Genomic DNA, 21622 nt, shown 5'->3' with positions numbered 1-21622 from the left:
TCAAAGTAGAAGAATAAAATATATGGAAAATGTATGGGAAGTCATCTAAAAGGCAAAACCTGAAAAAGATACAAACGTTTGTCTTTGATATTCATCCCAAAGTCTTAAAGCAACTTGTTCTCGAGAAAAAAATTGGAACAATTTTGTTATTCATTTGTTTTCAAGGTTTGGTGTGACAACACGTTCATATCACATGTGAGGAGTCCCTTGTATGAAGACTGAAAATGCTGTTAATTTAGCTGTTTTACACTAATTTAAAAAAAAAAAAAACTTTTCTTGGGATATACCTGACCACAAGATGGTGTCAAAAAACCTTTGGGCCCAACACATGCAAAAATTGTTTCAGGGTTGAGTAATGTTATGTTCTCTTACAAGATGAGTTTATCTTTTGAAATGCATGATGCGTAGTACTTGCAACATTCTGTCAGCTAATACCCTCTTGATCAAGATCTTGAGACCAATTAAAAAGTAGCACAATATACATTTTGCAATGATTGATGGATCTTAAGAAATGTTCTGTAAGCTTCAGGCTATTCAACAGATGACCAAAAGTGTAATATAACAGAATTTGGAAGCCAAAACCTGTGCATTAGACAGTTGTTTCACATGAGAATTAGTACCAAACACTATAAAAGAATGTGCTCACAGAAAGCACATGGCAAAATCTTAATTTTTTTTTCTTCAATAATATTTTTTTTCTACTGTAGTGTTTTCCCCTGCTATTTATTTACTGTAATACCCTGGATTTTGGATAATACCGAGACAAAATACGGATATTAATGGACAAGTAAAGAAAATACGAGATAACATGGCTGTTTATTACTCTCTTATCTATTTAAGTCACACTTTGTATCGTGTATAACAAGATTTTTCACTCGGTTACTTAGTGGTGCACTTTTTGACCCAAAAATCAGACTGTAAATGAACTCATGTACTACTTTCCGGGAAGAAACAATTACAGGGTGTTGCATGATGTTTACCCGGGTGGGAGGTGGAGTTGTAGGTGACATTTTGAATGACAAACTATTGACCCGCCCCCTTGCGTCTGACGTCATCGACGTCAAACGGGACTGTTTGTTCTGGATTTGGGGCGAGGAAGGTCTGGGAGCGCTGACAACCGAGAGAGGAAGGTAAAAATACCTGTAATTGAGTCTGTACAGTTGACATTGGTACATCAAACGAAACGGTACGACACTGAGGACCAGGTCGAGGGTGAACAACGGGCACCGAGGGCGTTTTTCGCGCGCTGTCAGTGTGAGCTTTACCAAACGGAGCATGAGCTGTCTTCACAGGCCTTGCACCGGTCCGGGCACACGAGATAGATGATTTCATTTCTTATTAATTAGCATGATTTAGTGTTTTCGTGCATGTTTAATGTTGTGTCTTCCCCCACTTTAAACGTGTCGCAGGGTCCTTTTCATTACCGTGGACACTCTGTGCTGTCAGTGTGCACATTAGCTGCAGCTCGCTATCACGCTAGCATGTTAACTGCTAGGCTGTTTGTTTGTAGCCCCGTAGGCCGTATTCGTGACAGAAGTTACGTCTTCTCAGTAGCGTAGTTTACGCGCGGTGGCGCAGAATTTCATGTGAAGTGCAACGTACGTCATTTCGAGAATATCAATCCCGTCCTAGTTGTATTCTGAAAGGCCGTTTACGTGCGGAGCTGTCACTTGCTGTCAGTAGACATGGCGGTGTACTGACATGAAAGGTTAGCAAGTCAGAGGTGTGGAACCAGGTTATTGACCAATCAGACATGTCCGTGTATTGATTAATGGATTAAAATACGTTATTTCAGTTCCAACACGGCTTTTTTTTGGCTTCTCTTCTCCCCTCGTGAAGCGTTAGTTTAAAAAGCAATGATACGAAATAATGTCAAGATGGCTGATAGATTTAGTTGCCTCATTTATTAATTTGTTGGTCTATTTTTATGCGCCTCTCTGTCCAGACATTATCTTGCATTTAAATGAGCTGCGACATTTGCATTACTCCTTAGCCCTGCATATCACCGTAACGCTATGGCATTGTTTTAAACCTGTGTTTGGGGTTTTGAGTTGTACTTGGTAGTATTGGATCAGATAGGATTAATGGTTTTACTGTTTTAGTGAGGTATTTTCGTTCTGCTGCTTTGAGTAGAGGATACATTACAAATTAAGCCTGAGTCTTGTAAGAAATAATTTATATGATCTGTGAGAAAGGCTGCTGATAACGTCGAAGTTATACAGTAGTATTGTTTGTTTTGATTTCTCCAAGTAAAGGAAGATAGAGCTGTTAAGAAGAACTCATGGGCACCTGTAGACAATAGCATTGATGTCATTATATTAAACATAATACTGTTATATCTAAGTTTGGTTGAACAATAATGTTTATATATCAGAAAATACATGTTAGCAGTTAAAAAGGAACAGAAAACAATTTAAGAAACTTAAAATGGTTTTCTGTTCCCCTTTAACTGCTCATGAGAAAACATAACAACTCAGGAACTGTCATGATTGGATGTAAGGGTCTAGTGTGCATGTGGAAATTTCCTGGTGAATTAAGGAGGGCATGACGACATGCTTCCTATAAGAATGTGTAGCTCTTCTGTGTTGCTGGGGTTTTCTTTATTTTGACGTTATCTTGGGGGGAGATGGGCATAGATTGGTAGGAGAATCATAACACATGTTCAGGGGGGAGTCTGTCCTTCAGATGAGGTAGATGATTACTTGACAGTGGTGTGGTAATACCAGTCAGTAAGAAAGGTGGAGGACTATGACAGTTCAGAAACCTTTGAATAAAACATCACAGCTAAGTTAAAAAGCTGTCTTAAGCTACGAATAATGTAATATGTGCATGCAGGTGGACCTTTTGAACTAAAAAAAGAGAAGGGGGCACATATGATAAAAACTCGACAGACTGGTTAGGGAGAAAAAGGTAGGAAACTACCATGAACTTTGAACATGTTTTCTGTATTTATAAAATGTAAAAACCATGTTGTCTTATCGCTGGTTCTTCTTTTTTTATCATTTCATTTTATAACAATTACTTGTAATAATTCCACTTGTATAAACTTGGATGCAGCTGTTGAATGGTCATTCAGAAGTTGTGATTGTTTGAAAGCTGATGAATCATATGTTGTTTCTCGCACCCAGCGTGTCACTGACAGACCTCCGGTGTTACCTCGGGAAATCACCGGCTCACAGACTGAGATATGATCACCCAATAGGATCAGATCACAGCTGCCCAGCAACAAACATGTGAGTCTCCAGAAATTGATTGTTGTAAATGTATTAAAGATAACTTTTCCAAAGTGACCCCAGATAGTTTCCCAATGGCTAAGAAAGAAACCCGCAGGCCCCCTATTTGTCACACAATGGAGGGCTTTTGTATTTTTCTCTTACTTTGTTATGCTTTTGGACCATGAGAACATAAATAAGACCTTTGTCACAAACACATTGACATTTTAAGACAAAAAATTAAGTCATTTAAATGAAAAGTTGAAAATAATAAAATCCACTGACAATTTACTTCAACAATCCAGAAGGAGAAAACCCTAACCCCAGAAAGTTTTCAGGTTTAACTTTTTGAATCAGATTTAAGTTCTTTAATTGCTCTTGAGACAAATAAGTGTTCCTAAACATTTTTGATTGCTCACTGCACTCTTCTTAATGGTGTTCAGTATGTATTTCACCAAGTGGCATCTGTGGTTCCCCATTGATCTTACTGGCTGTAATACATACTTGTGTTAATTTCCCTTTAAATTGTACATTCAAGTGCATGTACCATGCAATCATGTTGAGAGACAAATCACTTTCCACTAGGGGTGGGTAAAGAATTAGGTGCTTTTATTGGTACCGACCAGATTCTATCAAAAGTACCGGGTATCAATTAAAACCAAAAGGTACCATGTTTGGGTACCTAAATGCATCTATGTGACTGTGAGGGAGTGGAAGAGTAGGTGATTTTCCATGCTGGACATGAACACAGCATTGCAAGGTTATATGCTGCAGAATTAATTTGTTAAATTGATTTTTTTTAATATTTCGTTATTAAACAAATTAATATTTATTACCACATAATCAGAAAAAAGTACCGAAACTTGGTACCGTTGGGTACCGGTACAGATTACCAGGTACCGGGCATCATTATCGTATTGTTTCAAATGTGAAAAGGTACCCATCCCTACTTTCCACCAGATTCTTGTAAAACATTTAAAGAATCTTTTGACTGACCTCAGAGTCATTGAGCTTCCTGGGGTTAGTCAGCAAAAACATTTCTATCCTGTACATATAGTCTGCTTCCACTTTCATCTGACTAGGTAATGTTTTTGTGTCAGTATAAAAAGTGTCCACAGCAGACATGTTTTCAACATTTTCTCCACAAGGCCACAGACCTGTGGATAAAATGAGATAGTAAAAATTTACTACAAACCTTACTTAACCACAAAACCACAAATTTAAGATCCATGGCTTCCTTCACACTTCTGGCAAACCAACAATCCTCACTGTAAATGTGGCTGTCCCCAAAGGAGTGTCCCTTCTCCGTCAGTTCTACAGCTGAGGCCCTCTTCTGTGCTGCACTGTACATCAGTGCCCTGCAGTCCTCGTTGCACTACGTGGCATTAACTATATTTTTCTGTTTGTGCTGAGGTGTGTTGTTCCTAGGGTGAACCAGTTTCTGTCTCAATCTGTTCGAGGGCTTGTAATATACTGGGATGTTGTATTTGTTAAAAAAAAATCTCCTGAATGTCTCAAATATTCCAGATATGAAGGGGATCACAGCACTCAGTTGATGATTGCGTTTACCTCACTGCTGGAACTGTGTTTCTTTTTTAAAGTTAAAGTTTTGGGCTTTTACACCCTTATTTTTAGATGACAGGTACAGGGAACTAGTTGACAGAATAAGGCACTGACTTAGGAAAGAGGTCCAGGGCTGAAGGCAAACCTGGGCTTATCCAGTAGGCTAAGCCAGGAACTGTGCTTCTTCGAGATCTTGATGAAGGCTGAGTTGGAGTAGCATCAGGTTTTGAATACTTCCCTGATGTTTTGTTGGCAGAATGGTGTTATCCTTACCTCTTTATTGCAAGGACAGTGTTCTTCTTTCTTGATGGAGAGGTTTGATGGTGGTGCTTTTGTGTCAGAGAGGGAAGTTGATCTTTGATGACCCAATCACACTGGCAAACCGAACCATACTTGAGCACGCTTCAACCCTGAAGTCAGGTTCGTTTGACCAGAGTAACCCCAAGTGTGCCGTACTCAAGCACGATTCACTTCTCTGCACAAGCACAAGCACGTGGACATGAGGTATGATCCATGACAATGACCGTATGATCGCTGCAACCGCCCCTCTTGACATCATTTTAAACAATAACGGGTTGTTAGAGGGCCGTGTCGGACCAAAACGACTTAAGATAAGTCAAAAAGTCTCTAAAGTTGTAGCACTGCTCTCTGTGTCTCACTGAGCTTTGTGTAAGCAGACGCTTCCCGATGACGTAGGCGAGCCATGCGTGTGCCTTTTAATGTCTGGTTCATAATATTGGAGTAGTGTGACTGATGGCCGACAGTATAGTGTGTGCACTGGTCTACCACACAGCACCAGGTTAACAACTAGTATTGTTCTCTGGTGCTTCAGTGAAATTGAGACCTTTTGCCTATACGGCCGTCCCAGATTGAAAGAGCCTCTAGTTGGAGAGGTTCTTCACTGGCTACATTTACATGAAATTATTAATCCTTTCATATTAAGAATATTAGCAAAAACCTGGTTGTGTGCGACCATGTCAACACCAGTAACCTTGTTTAAAAAAAAACGGAATATGCTCATAATCCGTTTTTTAAAAACCTAAAAATCACCCCTGGGTTACTCCTTTGTAAACCTTGATATCCCATATCGGTATATCCCTTTTGTAAGAAACATTAATTTGTGTTCTGCACATTCTGTTAAATTAACTTTACCGCATTATTCTAAGGTGCACCAGTATATGATGTTGAAGGCAGCTTTTTTTAACTGAATGTAAAATGTAACCTTGCAGAGCAGACGGACCTGCCTGATTCAGTTTCTGAACTCCTGCAGATCCTTCTTGCCAGGCTCCAATGACCAATGAATTCACTCGGCTAAATTCTGACCGGCCCAATCAGGGAAGAGAGGTGGGAGCTGTGGGAGCAGACATGACGTCAGCAGACTTTCGTACTTGTCAGCGTTCCTTTGATTCTTAAGTTAAATATATAAAAACAGAAGCTGTCGTCTAACGCCTTTTTCACAGCTGTTTCTTGTGATTCAGTAGTTGTTCATCTATTGTTTCTCAGATGCATCTGCTCACATAAGCTACGTCATACCGTGGCTTGATGTGGATTGGTCCGTGGTGAGTGTGTTAATCAGAATGGTCGTCCAATCACCAGCTGCAGATTTTTTTTAAAGTCCCGCCTCTGAAAACAAATCGGAAGAGCTGCTACCCTGATGGATGTAAAATGTGGAACTCGGGACACAGCCAAGCAAGTCTATAACTGTCTAGGAAATTAAACACATAATTTGATGTTAACTGACAGTTGTTTTTTTTTATTTCAGTCTCAAATGAATTCCTTGTGATATAGAGGCGGATGAATATTATACAATAAACAATACAATGTATGCTGCGGACGAGTAGATTTACACTCTCCCAAGATATGTTTTGATCTGCCAAGTCTCCTATAAATAAAAATAATCAATTGTTAATTTTGTGTTTACACAATCTTCGTTGATAATAGCTGGACCAATACAAATCTGTTGCATGTTCACTTGTTTTTTTTTACACAAGTGGTCTGTAATTAAAACATTAACACGTTTACTTTGATAGTCTTGTTCTCAGTTTTAGAGAAATTAAGCATCCAAAATATCTAAGACAAATGTGATGCTGTAGTGATGGTTTTCTAAGGAAAATATCCATGTCTTTGCCATGCACTTTGGAAGTTTCACAGTGAGGCAGACAGTTCATTGAAACTGGCTGTTGAAAAAAAATGACTTACACAAAGTGATAATGGCTGATTTTCAATCTGAGGTGTGATGCTGATGTTTTTTGTTTTTTAAAAGCTGACTCAGAGATTTCATCACTAACATCGGTGCTGTCCCTGTGTTTGTTTATTTTCTAGAGAGTCGAGTAAGGAGTGTAATGGCCTGAGGGGGGTCTCCCCGGTCCTGCCTGCCCCTGCCAGGTCCACTCTGCGTAACCTGTACGCTCAGCCGCTGCAACCCATCTCTGCCATGGGGGACGGACTGGATGCAGGCAGCAGCCAGAACCCTCCCTCTACCCAGCCCCCTCTCCCTTTCAATCCCCCACCCCCTGAAACATGGAACCCCTCCAGACCCAGGCGACAGACAAACCAGCTACAGGTACCTGCCTATCTGTTTAATCGACAGCAAACGTGACCTTTTTCAACACTTGAATTAATAACTGAACTCCTGATTGACTTTACTCTTTCTCAGTTCCTGCTTAAAGAAGTGTTGAAGACATTATGGAAACACAACTTTGCATGGCCTTTCCAGAATCCTGTAGATGCCATCAAACTCAACTTACCGGTGAGTCAACGTGTGAAACTTGGATGTTCACATTTTATTATCCAGATCCAAACCGCAAGGTTCAGAAATTAAAACTCTGCAGTTCCTCAGCTGTCCACTTGAGACTGGTTTCAACTCTGAGACTTTCTTTGGAAGCCCATTGAATAGCCCATTTTTACGGCAGAATAAACATGTTTACTGCTCAGCACAGAAAGCAGGATTTGTCGGTCTTGTCCCCCTTTCTTTTCTTCTTAAGAACTGTCCTGGAGGTTAATACTCGCATAACTTAAACATTTTGAGATAATTAAGTATGCTTTAACAATGGCTTGGCTGCACTGTCTGATGGGAGGGTGCGCTGGAACTGTTAGCTAGGCGGCTAGACTATAACCTCATCTCCATCCTCTGCTGGCTTCTAGGTTAGTTTGTAAAGCTGATTGAACACCTGCTCAGAAATCAACAGGTTACATCACTGATACTGGGTCCATGTTTTATAAAGTTTGTTAACTAAGCATACTGATAGTATCAAATACCAAACACTGATTTATTAGAAATATGAAGTACTGTCCTTGCTGTTATTGAATGAAACATTTCACTGTCAAAGAAAGAGGGATTCGATTTTTTTTTTTTTTTTTTTTTTACAAAAACTGCATGCACAAGACAAGACCAGCAATGACCATTTTGTTTGCAGGAGGTGCCAAACTGGGCACATACTGCAAGTTCCCCTCAAGAGCTTTAGGTTTAACTTCAGTAATTGTATTATAATGTGATATTATGTGATGATTCTCTTCCTAGACCCAAAAGTGAACAGTATAAACAACACTATGTCTTTGATTCCTAACAGTCATCACTTACTTTCATTAGACCTGAAACTAACCCAGCACTCTGTACCTTCTTTTTAAGGATTACTACAAGATCATTAACAACCCAATGGACATGGGCACGATAAAAAAACGTCTAGAGAACAACTACTACTGGAACGCCCAGGAGTGTATCCAAGACTTCAACACAATGTTCACAAACTGCTACATCTACAACAAGGTCAGCTGCTGCACACAGAGGCTCTGCCTGTTTGTGACATCATGTGTCCGACTGTAAAGAGGATCGTCTAAACATGCACATGTGTCATGTTTTTAGCCGGGGGATGACATCGTCCTGATGGCGGAGGCCTTAGAAAAAGTCTTCCTCTGTAAGATCACAGAGATGCCCCAGGAGGAGAAAGAGATCGCTGTGGTCACCCAAGGGCGCAGAGGGGCCAGACGGGAAACAGGTATGAGTTTGTATGACAAGTACAAATAGTCATAAAAAAATAATACAATATTCATATCTAACCTCGTTTTCCAGTCAGTGGTTACAATACGAGGCATGTTTTGGTTGTTATTATTTCCATACTGATGATTATGAGGACGTGCCAAGAGTCCATTATACCAGCCCAACCTGTGTGTGCTGCTCACACACTGTCCTTACTGGATCAGCCTGTTTCCCAACCACAACAGTTGTTGCTACATGTAATCTCAAACCTCATGATTGTGTTTCAAGCTTCAGCACATCTTACACTATAGATAAACATTTTATTGTCCCTCTGAACCAGTTTTCCATCCATCGAAGTTAGAATATTTGTTGTATTTAAGCCTCTGTCAAGAAAGAGCCATGAATGGATGCATGTAAATTATCTACAATGTAAACAGTGGAAGACAACATATTAGCTACTTCTGTAAGCCATTTAAAGTAAGCAGTAAACCTCACCCAGTACATTCATACCCTCACATGACCGAGACAGTGTTGTATATCTTCAGGACTAGGGCTGCAACTAATGATTATTTTTAATTTCTACCAATCTATTGGTTATTTTTTCTATTAGTGGATTAATCGCGATCATTTTGTGTTTCAACCTAATTTGGCCTTTAAAATGTGCAGACCTTTAAAATTCAACCTGTGCATTGCATTTTCACTGCATTTACTCAGAGTTAGGTTCTCACCTCTGATTGGTCAGCTCTGTGTCATGTTTGTTTGTCTTTATTTCATTCATGATGACATAAAAATACAAGTACAGTACAAAAAGAAATTTTCTCAAAATGAATGAAGCAGGTAACAAGGAAATTAATTTGTTGTTTGCAGTGTTGGTTGGTAAGACTGCTTATTAGTGACTTTGGGCTTGTTTTCTCATATTTAGTTGAGTGAGTTACTGGTGCAGTGTGAGCTTGACAGTGAGAGCTACATTGGATTAATGTCCTCTCTTTTAAAACGTTTGGGGTGTTTTGACACTAGTTTGTGACCATGTTGACTTTGAAATAATAATGACTGGATTTTTACTGTTTAAGACCACAGGTGGCCTGTCACTTAGTGGGATATTATAATAAATATAAGTTTCTCTGGTTTTTGGGGGCAAACTTAGGGTTTCCTCCAGGATTTTTTGAAAAACACACACACTGGGAAAAAAAAACATTAAAAAACCCAAAACATTAGAAATTTCAAACTTTTATAATTTATGTATTCAACACAAAAATAATTTTGCCTTATCTAATGGCAAAGTTTGTAGCCATTCTGAGATCTATCTTTTTGTTAAAAAACTACTTTAAATTTCCTAGACTGGCTGATGCATATACTACACTTTAATAGGAGGATTAACAATCTGCTGGAGCATAATATGCACAACTGGATTCTCAGAGTCTTTAGCCATTACAGTCTCCACAAACTAATCAATATTAAGTTAAACATAAATATAAATATAAACCACACAGAGTGACAGGGGGTACCTCGGCTTGTGCTGACTTTATAAACGGATAGAAACAATGCACTCCAGCGCAGAAAAGTTTACTCCGCAACTCCTGGAATATTTATGATGTGACTTGCATTATTACAGCATATAAATACATAAACAGGTATCTTTAAACACGGAGTGATGATCAAAGTAAGTGCAGAAATGATTTTCTCCAGTAACTGTGTGACTTACGTGTGCATTTTAAACATCTGGAGAAAAGAGTCATAGTTTTGAAGGCATGGCAGCTTTTATTTTGGCGTGGCGGTGCACCATGGTCATTTACATGTAGTGGAAACCCCAAAATGTCTGTGATTTTACAGCTTCTACATTTTTCTTTTTCCCCCAGCTCTTATAAAGTCAGATTCAGGACAGGACTCATCGTCCCCCTCTTCCACTCCTCACACACGAGGCTTCTCATCCCCAGCAACGACCCCACAGACCCACACTTTACCGGCCACTCCGGGCCCTCCCCCCCTGGCCCAGCCTCAGCCCCCACGTGTGCCTCCTACACCCGCCTCCCATGCATCCCATCCTGGGCCTCCCTTTTCCCTCTCAACCCCTGACATCCTGGCACAGGGAATGACCTCAGTTCTCCCCGTGGCCCCGGCGCTCCCAGGCCTCCATCAGACCTCGATGCTGCAGAGTTCCCCTGCACTTGTTAAGGTAAAGAGAATTCAGCAGCCTTATGCGCTTAGTACAAGCTTATTCACCTCTCGCCTCTGATCCCTGAATGTTGATTAAACCAAACAGCAAAGGAAGAGCCAGAAGAGGAAAGCAGACACCACCACACCCACAGCCAATGACCAGCTTAGTGAATCCTCTCCCGTCTCCACTGAGGCTCGGCCTCGCAGAGAGAGCAGCCGCCCCCCAAAGCAACCCAAAAAAGAAGCCTCACAGCCGGACTCCCAGCATCACCTCGGGGGTGGTTTGGAGACGGGAGGCACGGTGACGGGGACGCAGAAGCGGCAGGACCAGCTGCGTTTCTGTGCACGACTCCTCAAAGAAATGCATTCTAAGAAACACGTAGCGTACGCCTGGCCCTTCTACAAGCCTGTGGATGTAAAAGCTCTCGGTCTGCATGACTACCACGACATCATCAAGCACCCCATGGACCTCAGCTCCATCAAGGTGATTTCACCAAGAGTGGAGGACGACATGTTACAACATGTTTTATTCTTTTTCATATAAAATCGTTTCAAGGTTTAGCTCATTATTCTGTACTTTTGTCTCCTTCAGAAAAAGCTGGACAGCAGACAGTACAGAGATGCTCAAGAATTTGCAGCAGACGTCCGGTTGATGTTCTCCAATTGTTACAAGTACAATCCCCCAGACCATGATGTGGTTGGCATGGCTCAAAAGTTACAGGTAACCAACACACCAGATGTAGGAGGCAATCCATGATAGACATTTTATACTTCTAACCATCGCAAGGCTGAACTGAACATGAGTGAGCTGTGTCTACATATGTCGTTAGTCATTACCCTCTAATTCAGGAGGGTTAGCTATCCTGTAAAGATAGTTCACAGGTGTTATGAAATAGGTCGTATTCAAATGTTTCTGTTGTCGTCCATCCCAACAGGATGTGTTTGAGATGCGTTTTGCCAAAATGCCTGATGAGCCAGAGGAGCCCGTCCCTGTTCCCACCCCGTCATCGGCCCTCCACCCTGCCCCCTCCACTCGACAAGCCCCGCCTCCTTCTACCGTCTCTGAGGACATCAGCTCCAGTTCCTCAGAATCGGAGTCCTCAGCAGGAGACTCAGAGCACGAAAGGCAACAGCGATTGGCGGAGTTACAGGAACAGGTTAGAGGATGGAAAATGAAGGGGGAGGGAGGCTTATGAGACACGACAGGTGGGTGGGCCACGCAGAGCAGCTTTGCCAACAGTGGGTGAATGCTGAAACATTATTTCACTTGCTACTGTCTCTTCCTCTCATAAAATCATCTGTGTGCGTGTGTGGGCATGTGTGTGTGCGTGTGCTTGTCCTTGCTCTGTAGCTTAAAGCTGTTCACGAGCAGCTGGCGGCACTCTCCCAACCCCAAGCCAGTAAGCCTAAGAAGAAAGAGAGGGAAAAGAAGGAGAAGAAGAAAGAAAAGCACAAGAAGAAGATGGGAGTAGAGGAGCCTGTGGAGAGCCCGCCTCCTCCTGTGATGCTTCAGCCTTTGAAGAAAAACAAGAGTAGCAAGGAGCCAATCGTTGCAAAGAAGGAAAGGAAAAAGCCGGGGTAGGTGTTCCAGAGGTAATGAGATTAGTGATGTTTTAGTCACCACTTTATCTGGAGCTAACAGTCCGTTTCTCACTCACAGCAAGAAAGAAGGGGTTAAAAATAGCCGCCCAGCTGTGCTTCCTCCGCCTGGGCCAACTCCTCTCGTCCCTTCTGCTTCTCTTGAGGCAGAGGATGACATTGGTGAGTATGCTGTAAAGATGTTGGACATAAAGGTTATTTCTTTATCAGTGGCTTAGTATTAAGCTGCTGTCACTCTGCCCTCTACAGATGTGTTCGGGGCGGGGTCTGCAGACAGAGCCAAGCCCATGTCGTATGAGGAGAAGCGCCAACTGAGCCTGGACATCAATAAGTTGCCTGGTGACAAACTGGGCCGGGTCGTGCACATAATCCAGACACGTGAGCCATCCTTAAAGAACTCCAACCCAGACGAGATCGAGATCGACTTTGAGACACTGAAGCCCTCCACGCTGAGAGAGCTGGAGAAATATGTCTCCAGCTGCCTCAAAAAGAAGAAGAAGCCATCAGGTAGGTTGTCTGAGTCAAAACACTCACACTTGAGCCGATCATCTGGTGTATTAGGGAATATTAAGTGCAGAAGTGGAGCAACAGATGCACATTTTGTTGAAAGACAGTCAGCAGATTGAGCAGCACAAGCTCAGTACAGTAGTCCGTAATGATCATAACATAAATTGTATAAAACATGGACGTAGTCTCCCCGACGTCACCCTTCTGTTTCTGAAACTGAAAATGAAGCACATCAGCTATAGCGGCTATACTGGCCTGAGCTGTGCCTCTGATTGGGCAAGCTTGTGATCTTAATATCCTCTGAACGTCCGAGTTAGAAAAAAATTTACCCCCCTTGCAGTGTGTGTCGATAGTAAAATTAGCTACTCAGACAGGAGACATTTTTTGAACCAAGCTGTAAATAGGTTAAATTCTGCTTTGAAAACAGCTTTTTTGGCTTGGTGTGTATGTGACTTCCAGTACTTCTGGAGCCAGCCTCAAGCCGACACTCGAGAAACAGTAGATTTTACCACTTCAGCATTGTCTCATAATCTTAGACCGGAGGTTGCCGCTTGGATAATGATAACAGTACTGTTGTACTATCGTATGTGCTCCCGCAAAGCAGAGCGTGACATCAGCGTTTCCACTAAAAATGCTGGCTTACTGTTTACATGGCAACGGTGCTGGCAGCGTTTCAGAAAAACTCCACTCTGGAGGCTGTTTTCAGAAGTACCCGCTTTAGGTCAACTAAAACTCTATTTCCATGTAAACGCAACAACACTTTTGTGTTTCACCCTAAAACCGTCGTTGTGTAGACGGTAGGGCTGACCGATTTTGGAAATTAATCTAATTGCGATTTTTTTTTACCAATATTGTGATTGCGATTTAGCATGCGATTTTTTGGGGGGATGTTTATCTTTTGCATTATTCATTAACACAAGCAATAAACTGTTCTATAGTATGACCAACACAACAAAGGATAGTGTAACATACAAACTTTTTTTTCCTGTTTGCCAGGCCTACATGTCATGTTTACAAATGACATGTACCTTTATTTAACTATTACAATCACAGTAGAATATTGACTGGTTGATTTAACTTTAGGCCTTATAGACCTGTAATAAAATTATCATTAATTACCTTAAATAAAATCAGAGAAAGGAACGAAGCACTACAGAACAACAGGCCTGATATGAACAATAAGATAAAAAATAAATATGAATCCTCTCATCTATGGATCTCACATAGAATACAGCCCAGAAATGTAAATAAGACCAAATATCTGGCTCAACCACTGAAATATGTCAACATGTGGAAAGCACTTTTTTATAAAATGAAAAAGAAACACTGTGTGAACATAAATTTAAATATAAATTGTATAAAAATCTTACTGGTCTCTCATCACTAACAAAACACAAACTTAAGTAAATTCATTTAATATTTTGTTTTGTTTTGTTTTTTAATTGCAGCCTTTGCAATTTGAAAATTGCGTTCTATCACATTGCGATATTGGTTTAAATTGGATTAATTGCTCAGCCCTAGTACCCGCCTTCACAGAGAAGCTCAAATTTTTCGGGTTTTTGGCTTCCAGCTTCCTTGATAAGACTTGTTACAAGATGTCTGGCTTTTCCTGTATAAATGTGTCTTTTTCTTTAACTGTGAATGTGGTTCTGTTTTGTTCCTGTAGAAAAGCTTCTGGAAATGTCAAACATGTCAAAGATAAAGACAGAATCCTCATCTTCAGGAAGCAGTGACTCCTCTGACAGTGAAGACTCTGAGAATGGTAACCTACATACTCAACATGAAACATTTCTCTGAGAGCAAGTAGTGACCCCCCTTTATTCCCTTATTACCACTCTCCATTCAGTTTAAATAAGAAGTCTTCATGAAGGGGTGAAATGTTTTCACTCTATATGATAGAATAAATGTTAGCAGGAGCACAATATTTAAACTCAGGAACATCTTTGTCTGGCAGGGCTGGTTCCCAAGCAGCAGAAGAAGACCCCAACTATCAAAGACACCAAGAGGCCGCTCCACCAGACCCCCGGTGCTGGTACGGGCCTGGTGGCTCCTCAGCCCCAGACTCAGCCTCCAGTGGTCCTGTCCAAGCCTCCGTTTGTCCCCCCTCCCCCTGTCGCCGTCTCTGTCCCATCTCTGGACTCCCAGCTGCTGAGCTCTGGATTTGATCCCCTGGCTCACTTCATGAACCCTCACCTCACACAGTCGAACACAGAGCCCAATCCAAGCATTACTCCTGCTGGTGCTGCCATGCCCGGCCCCCTCAACGCAAACGCACCCACCGGCCAAGCAACTGCTGAGACACACCCTTTCCTAAACCAACATCCCATCATACCTTCACCAGGTGTGTACACTGCAAACACACAAATTCACTGGAGTTCCTCTAAATTACTGATCATGATTTATTTTGATTTTTTCTTTCTTGTCCGTCTCTTGTGCTGTCTACAGCAGTCCACAATGCCCTTCCCCAGCAGCCATCAAGACCTAGCAACAGAGCGGCGCCACTCCCTCCAAAAATCCCCCAGCCTCCCCCGTCCACTCTCCCCACCCTGCCTCCATCGTCCTCTCCCCAGCTTCAGACTTCGCTGCCACTCTCACTCCCCCAGCCGGTTCCCCGTCCTCGAGTCCCTTCACCCCCATCCCATGGGATCTTGGGCACTCTCTCAGCACAACCACCCCAAGCCCTACTGGAGGACGACGAAGAGCCGACGCCCACCAGTTCTGAAATCACACCCCTCAGTCAAGTTCACACCTTCCTGCAGTCTCTCCAGGCTCGACCCTCCTCGCAGACTCTTCACACGCTCGCACATTCACCTGTGCAGAATGCCTCTCAGCTCATGCAGTCAATGAACACACAACCTGTGACCCCGACAAACCCCGCCCTGACACAGAGACACAGTTCGGGTCATTCGCACATGCGGCAGCCCTTCCCACATATGAACACGTCAACATCTCAGCACCAGAAAGGCGTGGCCCTGCAGCAGAAGGTGCATCAGATGCAACAGCACCAACAGCAGTCCCCACGCAACAAAGCAGAGCCTTTCTCAACAGGTGAGATATCCACGCAAGGAATGAATGGATTCCCGCTCTGTGTCTTAACCTCTTTAAATGTCCAGAGCAGAAAGAAAAAATGTGTTTTTCCAGAGAATCATTTCTGCCCATATGTACCAGCGTGTTGCTGTGTTTTGTGTCTTTTGTGTGGAAAAAAAATAAACAAATTGTGACTAACAAAAGTTGAATGCAGCCAAAGATGCAGCACTTAGACTTTTTTTGACTGTATTTTGATAAGGAACAGTTTGAATTTTTGTGGAAGTACATGTCAGTAGTGTAGCATCCACAGAAGATGCTGGTCAGCCTGAAACCATTTTGGAAAAATTATTAAAGGAACCAGAAAAAAAAGATTATATCAAATGATTCATCACACTGTGACCACCAACAGGTGAATGACATGTATTATCCTCCACTTCCTTTATGTTTCCTGTGTTTGCTGCCTTTTTTTTCTTTACCTGTCTGATGAATTGTACAAGTTTCTCACCACTTACTTGCATTTCCAGTTGAAAAAATATATCAGATGTTTTCCTGTTGTTTTTAAATATATTTTTTTCATTATTATTATTGTTTTATTATTATTATTTTAAGGTTGCCAACGTGAGAGCCCGTCTCCACTGATGATGCACTCTCCTCAGATGCCTCAGTTCCACACAATGGGACATCAGTCACCCCCACAGTCAAAGAAACATGTGAGTGATATAATCTTTCCTAATGATGTGTGTATATGCGTGCAAGTTGACTCTTTTTAAAGAACCGTGTGTCTGTAGGAGCAGAGGTCCAACCTGTTGGGGGTCAAAGAAGAGAAACCTACACAGTCGCCCGTTCTGCCCCCCTCGCCTTTCAGTCCTGTTATGCGACAAGAAACACACAAACCTGACAACAAACACAGTGAGTTTTCAGAATATTTCATTTTGTTTCATTTATTTGTTTATTCAAGTAGGTAAAAAATTGAGATAAATAAGATGTACGATATTTTTAAGCAGGAAAAAAAAAACAATTGAAGATGCAATTCTAATAACATGGATCATTATACCTTCTTTGAAAGGGTGTAGGATGAAGTCAAAAGACATTTCTAGTCCTACCCCTTTGTTTTTGCGAATTTATAGTCTTATCTGTCAGATTATGTGTAAGAAAACAAAACAGATAAAAAGAAAGTGCACCACAATAAAACAAAAAAACACAAACAACACATTTGTTATTAGTTTAAGTTTGTTTCCATCTCACTCTTGTATCCACTTAGAATAAAATGTATATAAATCTGTTTGAACTGATTAAGTGATCTGTATGTTTTCATTTTTTCACTGCAGCCATTCCACAAATTGACTCCTTTAACTGATACACTGTGTTTTTTGGTGGTAGTACGTACTGGCTGTTATTTTGAAAAAGCATAATCCTCTGAGATTGTGCTTATTTTCTCTTTTTTTGAAACAACTTTTGGGTGCCCTGTGGTAACTGATTGTGATTTTCTTTGTGCATTATGAGGAGTGTTTTGAGTTTGACCAAGTCCATGAACTTTAGTGCTTTCAGTTTGATGAAGAGAGGGTTTGATGGTTCTCGTATAATATAATCCATTATATCCAAAGCTAATGAATATAACAAAAACAATTGCAAGTTTAGGGACACACACAACTTTTCACACACATCAATAACAACAGGCAGTGTAGAGTGATCAAATGACCAGATTTTATCCATAATGACCCTCCTGCTGTTGAACTCATAAATTTGCTCTAACACCACCTGTACTTCTCTTCAGGACTAGAGTCAAAGTCATTGGACAATTCTCGCACTGGTTCCCGCCACACAGACTCTCCAGTACCCCCCTGCTCCCAGCAGGACATCAAAATCAAGCAAGAGCCCAAAACTCCCATTGCTGCCAAGAAGACACAGGTATGTGTAACTGAGACACCAATGTTTTCACCCACATCATTAATATCATTCTTCCAACACGTCTGACATTTGTTACCTCTCCCTCTCTCCCGTCCTCCTCTTAGGATGTGAAGTTAAAGAACATGGGCTCTTGGGCGAGCCTTGCTCAGCGGTCCCAGTCTACACCAGCCTCCTCTGTGCGCTCCTCCAGCGACAGCTTCGAACAGTTTCGACGGGCAGCCAAGGAGAAGGAGGAGAGAGAAAGAATGCTAAAAGCACAGGCTGAGCAGGCCCGGAGAGAGCAAGAAAAGCTACGGTAGGTTCAAAGCGGGAGATGGGAGAAAAGAAAGACTGAGCGGATTAAATTTGCCTTCACTTGCCTGCTCACTCATTTATTTCTGATTTCAATGTTGTAGTCGTGATGATGATGACACCATGGAGCAGGCACGTCGAGTGCAGGAAGATACCCGCCGTCGCCAGGAGCAACAGTCACCTCTTGCTCCTACACCTCCGGCTTCAACCCCTCCGACTCACTCTCCACAGGCGCCACCCCCTCCGCAACAAGCTCCCACCCCGCCCTCCTCAGCTTCACAGAATCCTCTCGACCAGAGGGACATGGCACGTCGCCGCGAGCAAGAGAGGCGCAGGAGAGAGGCGGTATACCAACCTAATTTTGTTGAGCTCAAAGAAAATATTTCTACCTGCAAAATGATATAATTTTTTAAAATCATTTTGCACAAAGCAAAAAAGTCTCTTAACACTGGTCATTGTTCTGTCCCCTTTACAGATGGCGGACACCATTGACATTAACTTCCAGAGTGACCTGATGGCCATCTTTGAAGAGAACCTGTTCTAATTGTGGACAGCAGACGGTGGGAGTGAAAGAAGGACCTGTAGACACATATAAGCAAAATTTCCAAACATGCATCTAAACCACGAAGCTCTGAAACACAGTCGCTGCTCTCACACAAACACAGACTTGATAGTAACTGTCCCTTTCTCTCAGTAGTTGAAACAGCTGGCTTGTGTCATGTGAATGAGAGGGGGGAAGTGAAATTGAAATAAGCAACCCTCCTTTCCTCCAACCTCAGATACGTTTTGGTGTCTGGCTTGGTGTTTATAGTTGTTTTGTCTGGGTTCCTGATGTGGGCAGTTCAACAGTGAAATCACTTATTTGTCTCCGCTGAGAGAAAAAAAAACAAGATAAGCTGAATGAAAAGGAGGGGACAGGACTTTTAAATACAAAAATAATGGTTTAATTTAAGTAACTCAATGAAAACCGTATTCTATAATGTCTGAGAAGAAAGAAGGAGGCGTAGAAGGAACAGGTGAACAAATTTATAAACAGACAGATCACTATGTTTTTGTCTTTTCCTCTTCCAACTTGTTTGTTTTTATTTTCTGTTGGATTTTAACTGAAGCTGGTGTGGTCTAGTTTGTCGGGCACAGGGGTTCCCTGAGAGTGGCGCGTTTTCTCGGGACACAACACCCCCTCCCCACGCCACTTTCATTCTCTCTTCTGATCCATCCTCCCTTCACTTCTTATTCTCTCTTTATTCAGTGAGATGGAGGCGTCAGTGATGCTGTCGAGGAAGGAACGGTCATTTGGAACGTCTCAGAGTGCGTCCATTGCCTTAGCGCTCCGGCCTGTAAACTAACAATCATACCCAACAAATTATACATATTATATATATAAATAGATACATCAATATATATTATATATGACGCAACATCAGCGCAAAATAACTTGAGAGGAATTAGGATTTGGGAGGAGTAAAGCTCGTCTCTGTGTTCATCTCTGAGCTCCTGGTTTTGATTTTGTAGAATTTACTGTAAAGAAGAAAAAAAAACTTTTTTATGATTCTATTGAGAGGATTGTTTCGTCTGTCTTATTCTCTCTTACCTTTTTTCTGATTATTTTTTTTCTCTACTCTATGCCAAAACCAATCTATTCAGTGCTGAAAGTTCATTCTCATTTTTTACTTGTAAAATGAATCTTCTTTTCACTTTATATTAAAGGCTATGTTTTTATTGCTATTTAATTTTCCCTTCATCTCCCTTTCAAATCTGGAGTTGAGCAGCAGTTTGCTCTGTAACAGTTTGGAGAAGCAGTTCCTACATCTTTGTGTGTCACTGCTTCAGCGTACGCAGTCATGTGTTCAGTACTTGCCCATCACTCATCAGGACTTCTTTTTTCTTTTTTTTTAGATTTCCTCTCATCATGTACATGTTTTAGTCTTTCTAAGCCGTCTGTCACAGCTTCAGTCTGTATTATAGGTTTTTGTTTGTCATCTTTGTCTTTTATTTGAACACTCTTTCATCGTCCATGCTAACTGATTTGGGATGTCGTGTGCCATTGTGTTTTCTGGAAGCAGGATGCTCTCCTGACTTCCTTAGGTTGGCCCAGAGATCTGTGAGTGTTTCCGACTCTATAATCACTTTTTTTATGTTTCATTCATTTCTTTTCCCTTTTCATATTTGATTGTTTTGAGTTTCTTTTTCTTTTTTTCCTTTGCTATTTTTCTCTGATTTTATTTTACCCAGAACAACCTGTTGGTATGTTGGTGAGTGAGGCATTGAGGTCAATAGATTCATCTTGTTCAGATTATGGAGTAAAGCATCTTTTTTAAGAAAAGTATTAAAATAATATTTAAAAAAATCTTTAAACAACTGTTTGTGGTCTTTTTGTCTTTTCTGAATTTCTCTGTTGGAGATGGTTGTCCTCTTCTCAGCCAGAGGGGGGAGCTACAAATAAAGACAAAGATCTCACACACTCGTATCCACCCAACAAGCACCACACACCAAACACTAGATGTTTTTCATGGTTTGGGCTCTTTAGTGGGTGCCATTTCTGCTTTAATTTAACCTGCCTGTTCATAAAGAGGCCACACATATCACTCTAAAATCTAGTCAGATACCCTTTTGCAATTTATTAGACACTTTAACCTGATCGGGCTAGATTTATCATCTTGTTTCAGTCTCAGAGTAGAACTTAAAATGCTAAATAGGATTAATATTGCAATGAGAAAAAATACGTAAGAGTTGGGCAGAAAATGAATGTATACATTTTTTTTCTTTTTAAAACTGTTCTTTGTTCAAAAAAACTTTAAAAGTGAGCAGCATGTTTTGTTTTGTAACTTCACAGAGTTATTAAATAATGTAACATCAAAACTGAAACCTAGGCAGGTGACTACAGAAGTAGGCACTAAACTACCAACCCTCCTAAATGTGAATTACTGGATTAATCAGAATCAACAATCCTCAGTCTACTATCTATGCTACGCATCCCAGTTTAGCCATTCTCACCTGTCATTGGACAAGAGATAGGATGTAACCTGGACAGGTTTCCAGCCTGTAGACACAATTTAGGATGACAAATTAACCTGGGGGCACGTTTCCAAACAACTAGAGGAAGCCAGAGCACCCAGAGAGAGCTTGTGCATTCACACAGAGAACATGCAAACTGCACAGGAAGTCAGTGATTCAACCAAAAAGTGTGAAACACTGCATCACCGCACAGCCTGAAACTGTTACACAATGTGACAGTTTGGTTTTACTCACGGTGACAAAAGAAAAACAGCACAATATGTTAATGGAGTTACAGCAAACAGAATGATTCATTTATTAAGTCAATCTATCAATGAAGCCAGACAAATGTGATAAACATGTTGAAGGAACGAAAAGGGAGGGAACTATG

At 41.4% G+C, this 21622-nt stretch overlaps 1 protein-coding gene across 4 annotated transcripts; it reads left to right on the top strand.

Annotated features, from left to right (window-relative positions):
- Positions 1–1060: 1060 nt before the first annotated feature.
- On the top strand, positions 1061–20529 carry LOC141803876 (bromodomain-containing protein 4-like). Of its 4 annotated transcripts, XM_074687947.1 has the most exons (22): positions 1061–1130; positions 3129–3233; positions 7098–7338; positions 7432–7524; positions 8404–8541; positions 8638–8770; positions 10608–10924; positions 11012–11389; positions 11498–11626; positions 11841–12062; positions 12257–12483; positions 12566–12666; positions 12754–13011; positions 14678–14773; positions 14966–15352; positions 15457–16059; positions 16648–16748; positions 16827–16947; positions 17813–17946; positions 18051–18241; positions 18342–18582; positions 18713–20529. In XM_074687947.1, the coding sequence occupies exons 3-22, from the start codon at positions 7210–7212 to the stop codon at positions 18779–18781; spliced, it is 4068 nt and encodes a 1355-aa protein (XP_074544048.1). In that variant the 5' UTR covers positions 1061–1130; positions 3129–3233; positions 7098–7209; the 3' UTR covers positions 18782–20529. The 4 variants fall into 4 exon arrangements, with proteins under 4 accessions (XP_074544048.1, XP_074544023.1, XP_074544031.1 ...); XM_074687922.1 differs by lacking the exon at positions 3129–3233 and having other exon boundaries at positions 1079–1130; XM_074687930.1 differs by lacking the exon at positions 1061–1130 and having other exon boundaries at positions 3135–3233; positions 15460–16059.
- The last annotated feature ends 1093 nt before the right edge of the window (positions 20530–21622 follow it).

This window comes from Halichoeres trimaculatus, unplaced genomic scaffold (genome assembly GCF_033239565.1).
Source record: "Halichoeres trimaculatus isolate MK-OKI-2021-1 unplaced genomic scaffold, fHalTri1.1 fHalTri1_scaffold_2, whole genome shotgun sequence".
NCBI classification, from domain to species: Eukaryota; Metazoa; Chordata; class Actinopteri; order Labriformes; family Labridae; genus Halichoeres; species Halichoeres trimaculatus.
Note: the sequence above shows the minus strand (reverse complement) of the source record. Positions and strands in the feature narration are given on the sequence as shown.

Coding starts and splice junctions, on each gene's coding strand:
- LOC141803876 (XM_074687947.1), top strand. CDS start 7,210: ATGGGGGACGGACTGGATGCAGGCAGCAGCCAGAACCCTCCCTCTACC. Junction 8,771..10,607: donor AGGGGCCAGACGGGAAACAG/GTATGAGTTTGT, acceptor TTTTTCCCCCAG/CTCTTATAAAGTCAGATTCA. Junction 18,242..18,341: donor AGAGAGCAAGAAAAGCTACG/GTAGGTTCAAAG, acceptor TCAATGTTGTAG/TCGTGATGATGATGACACCA.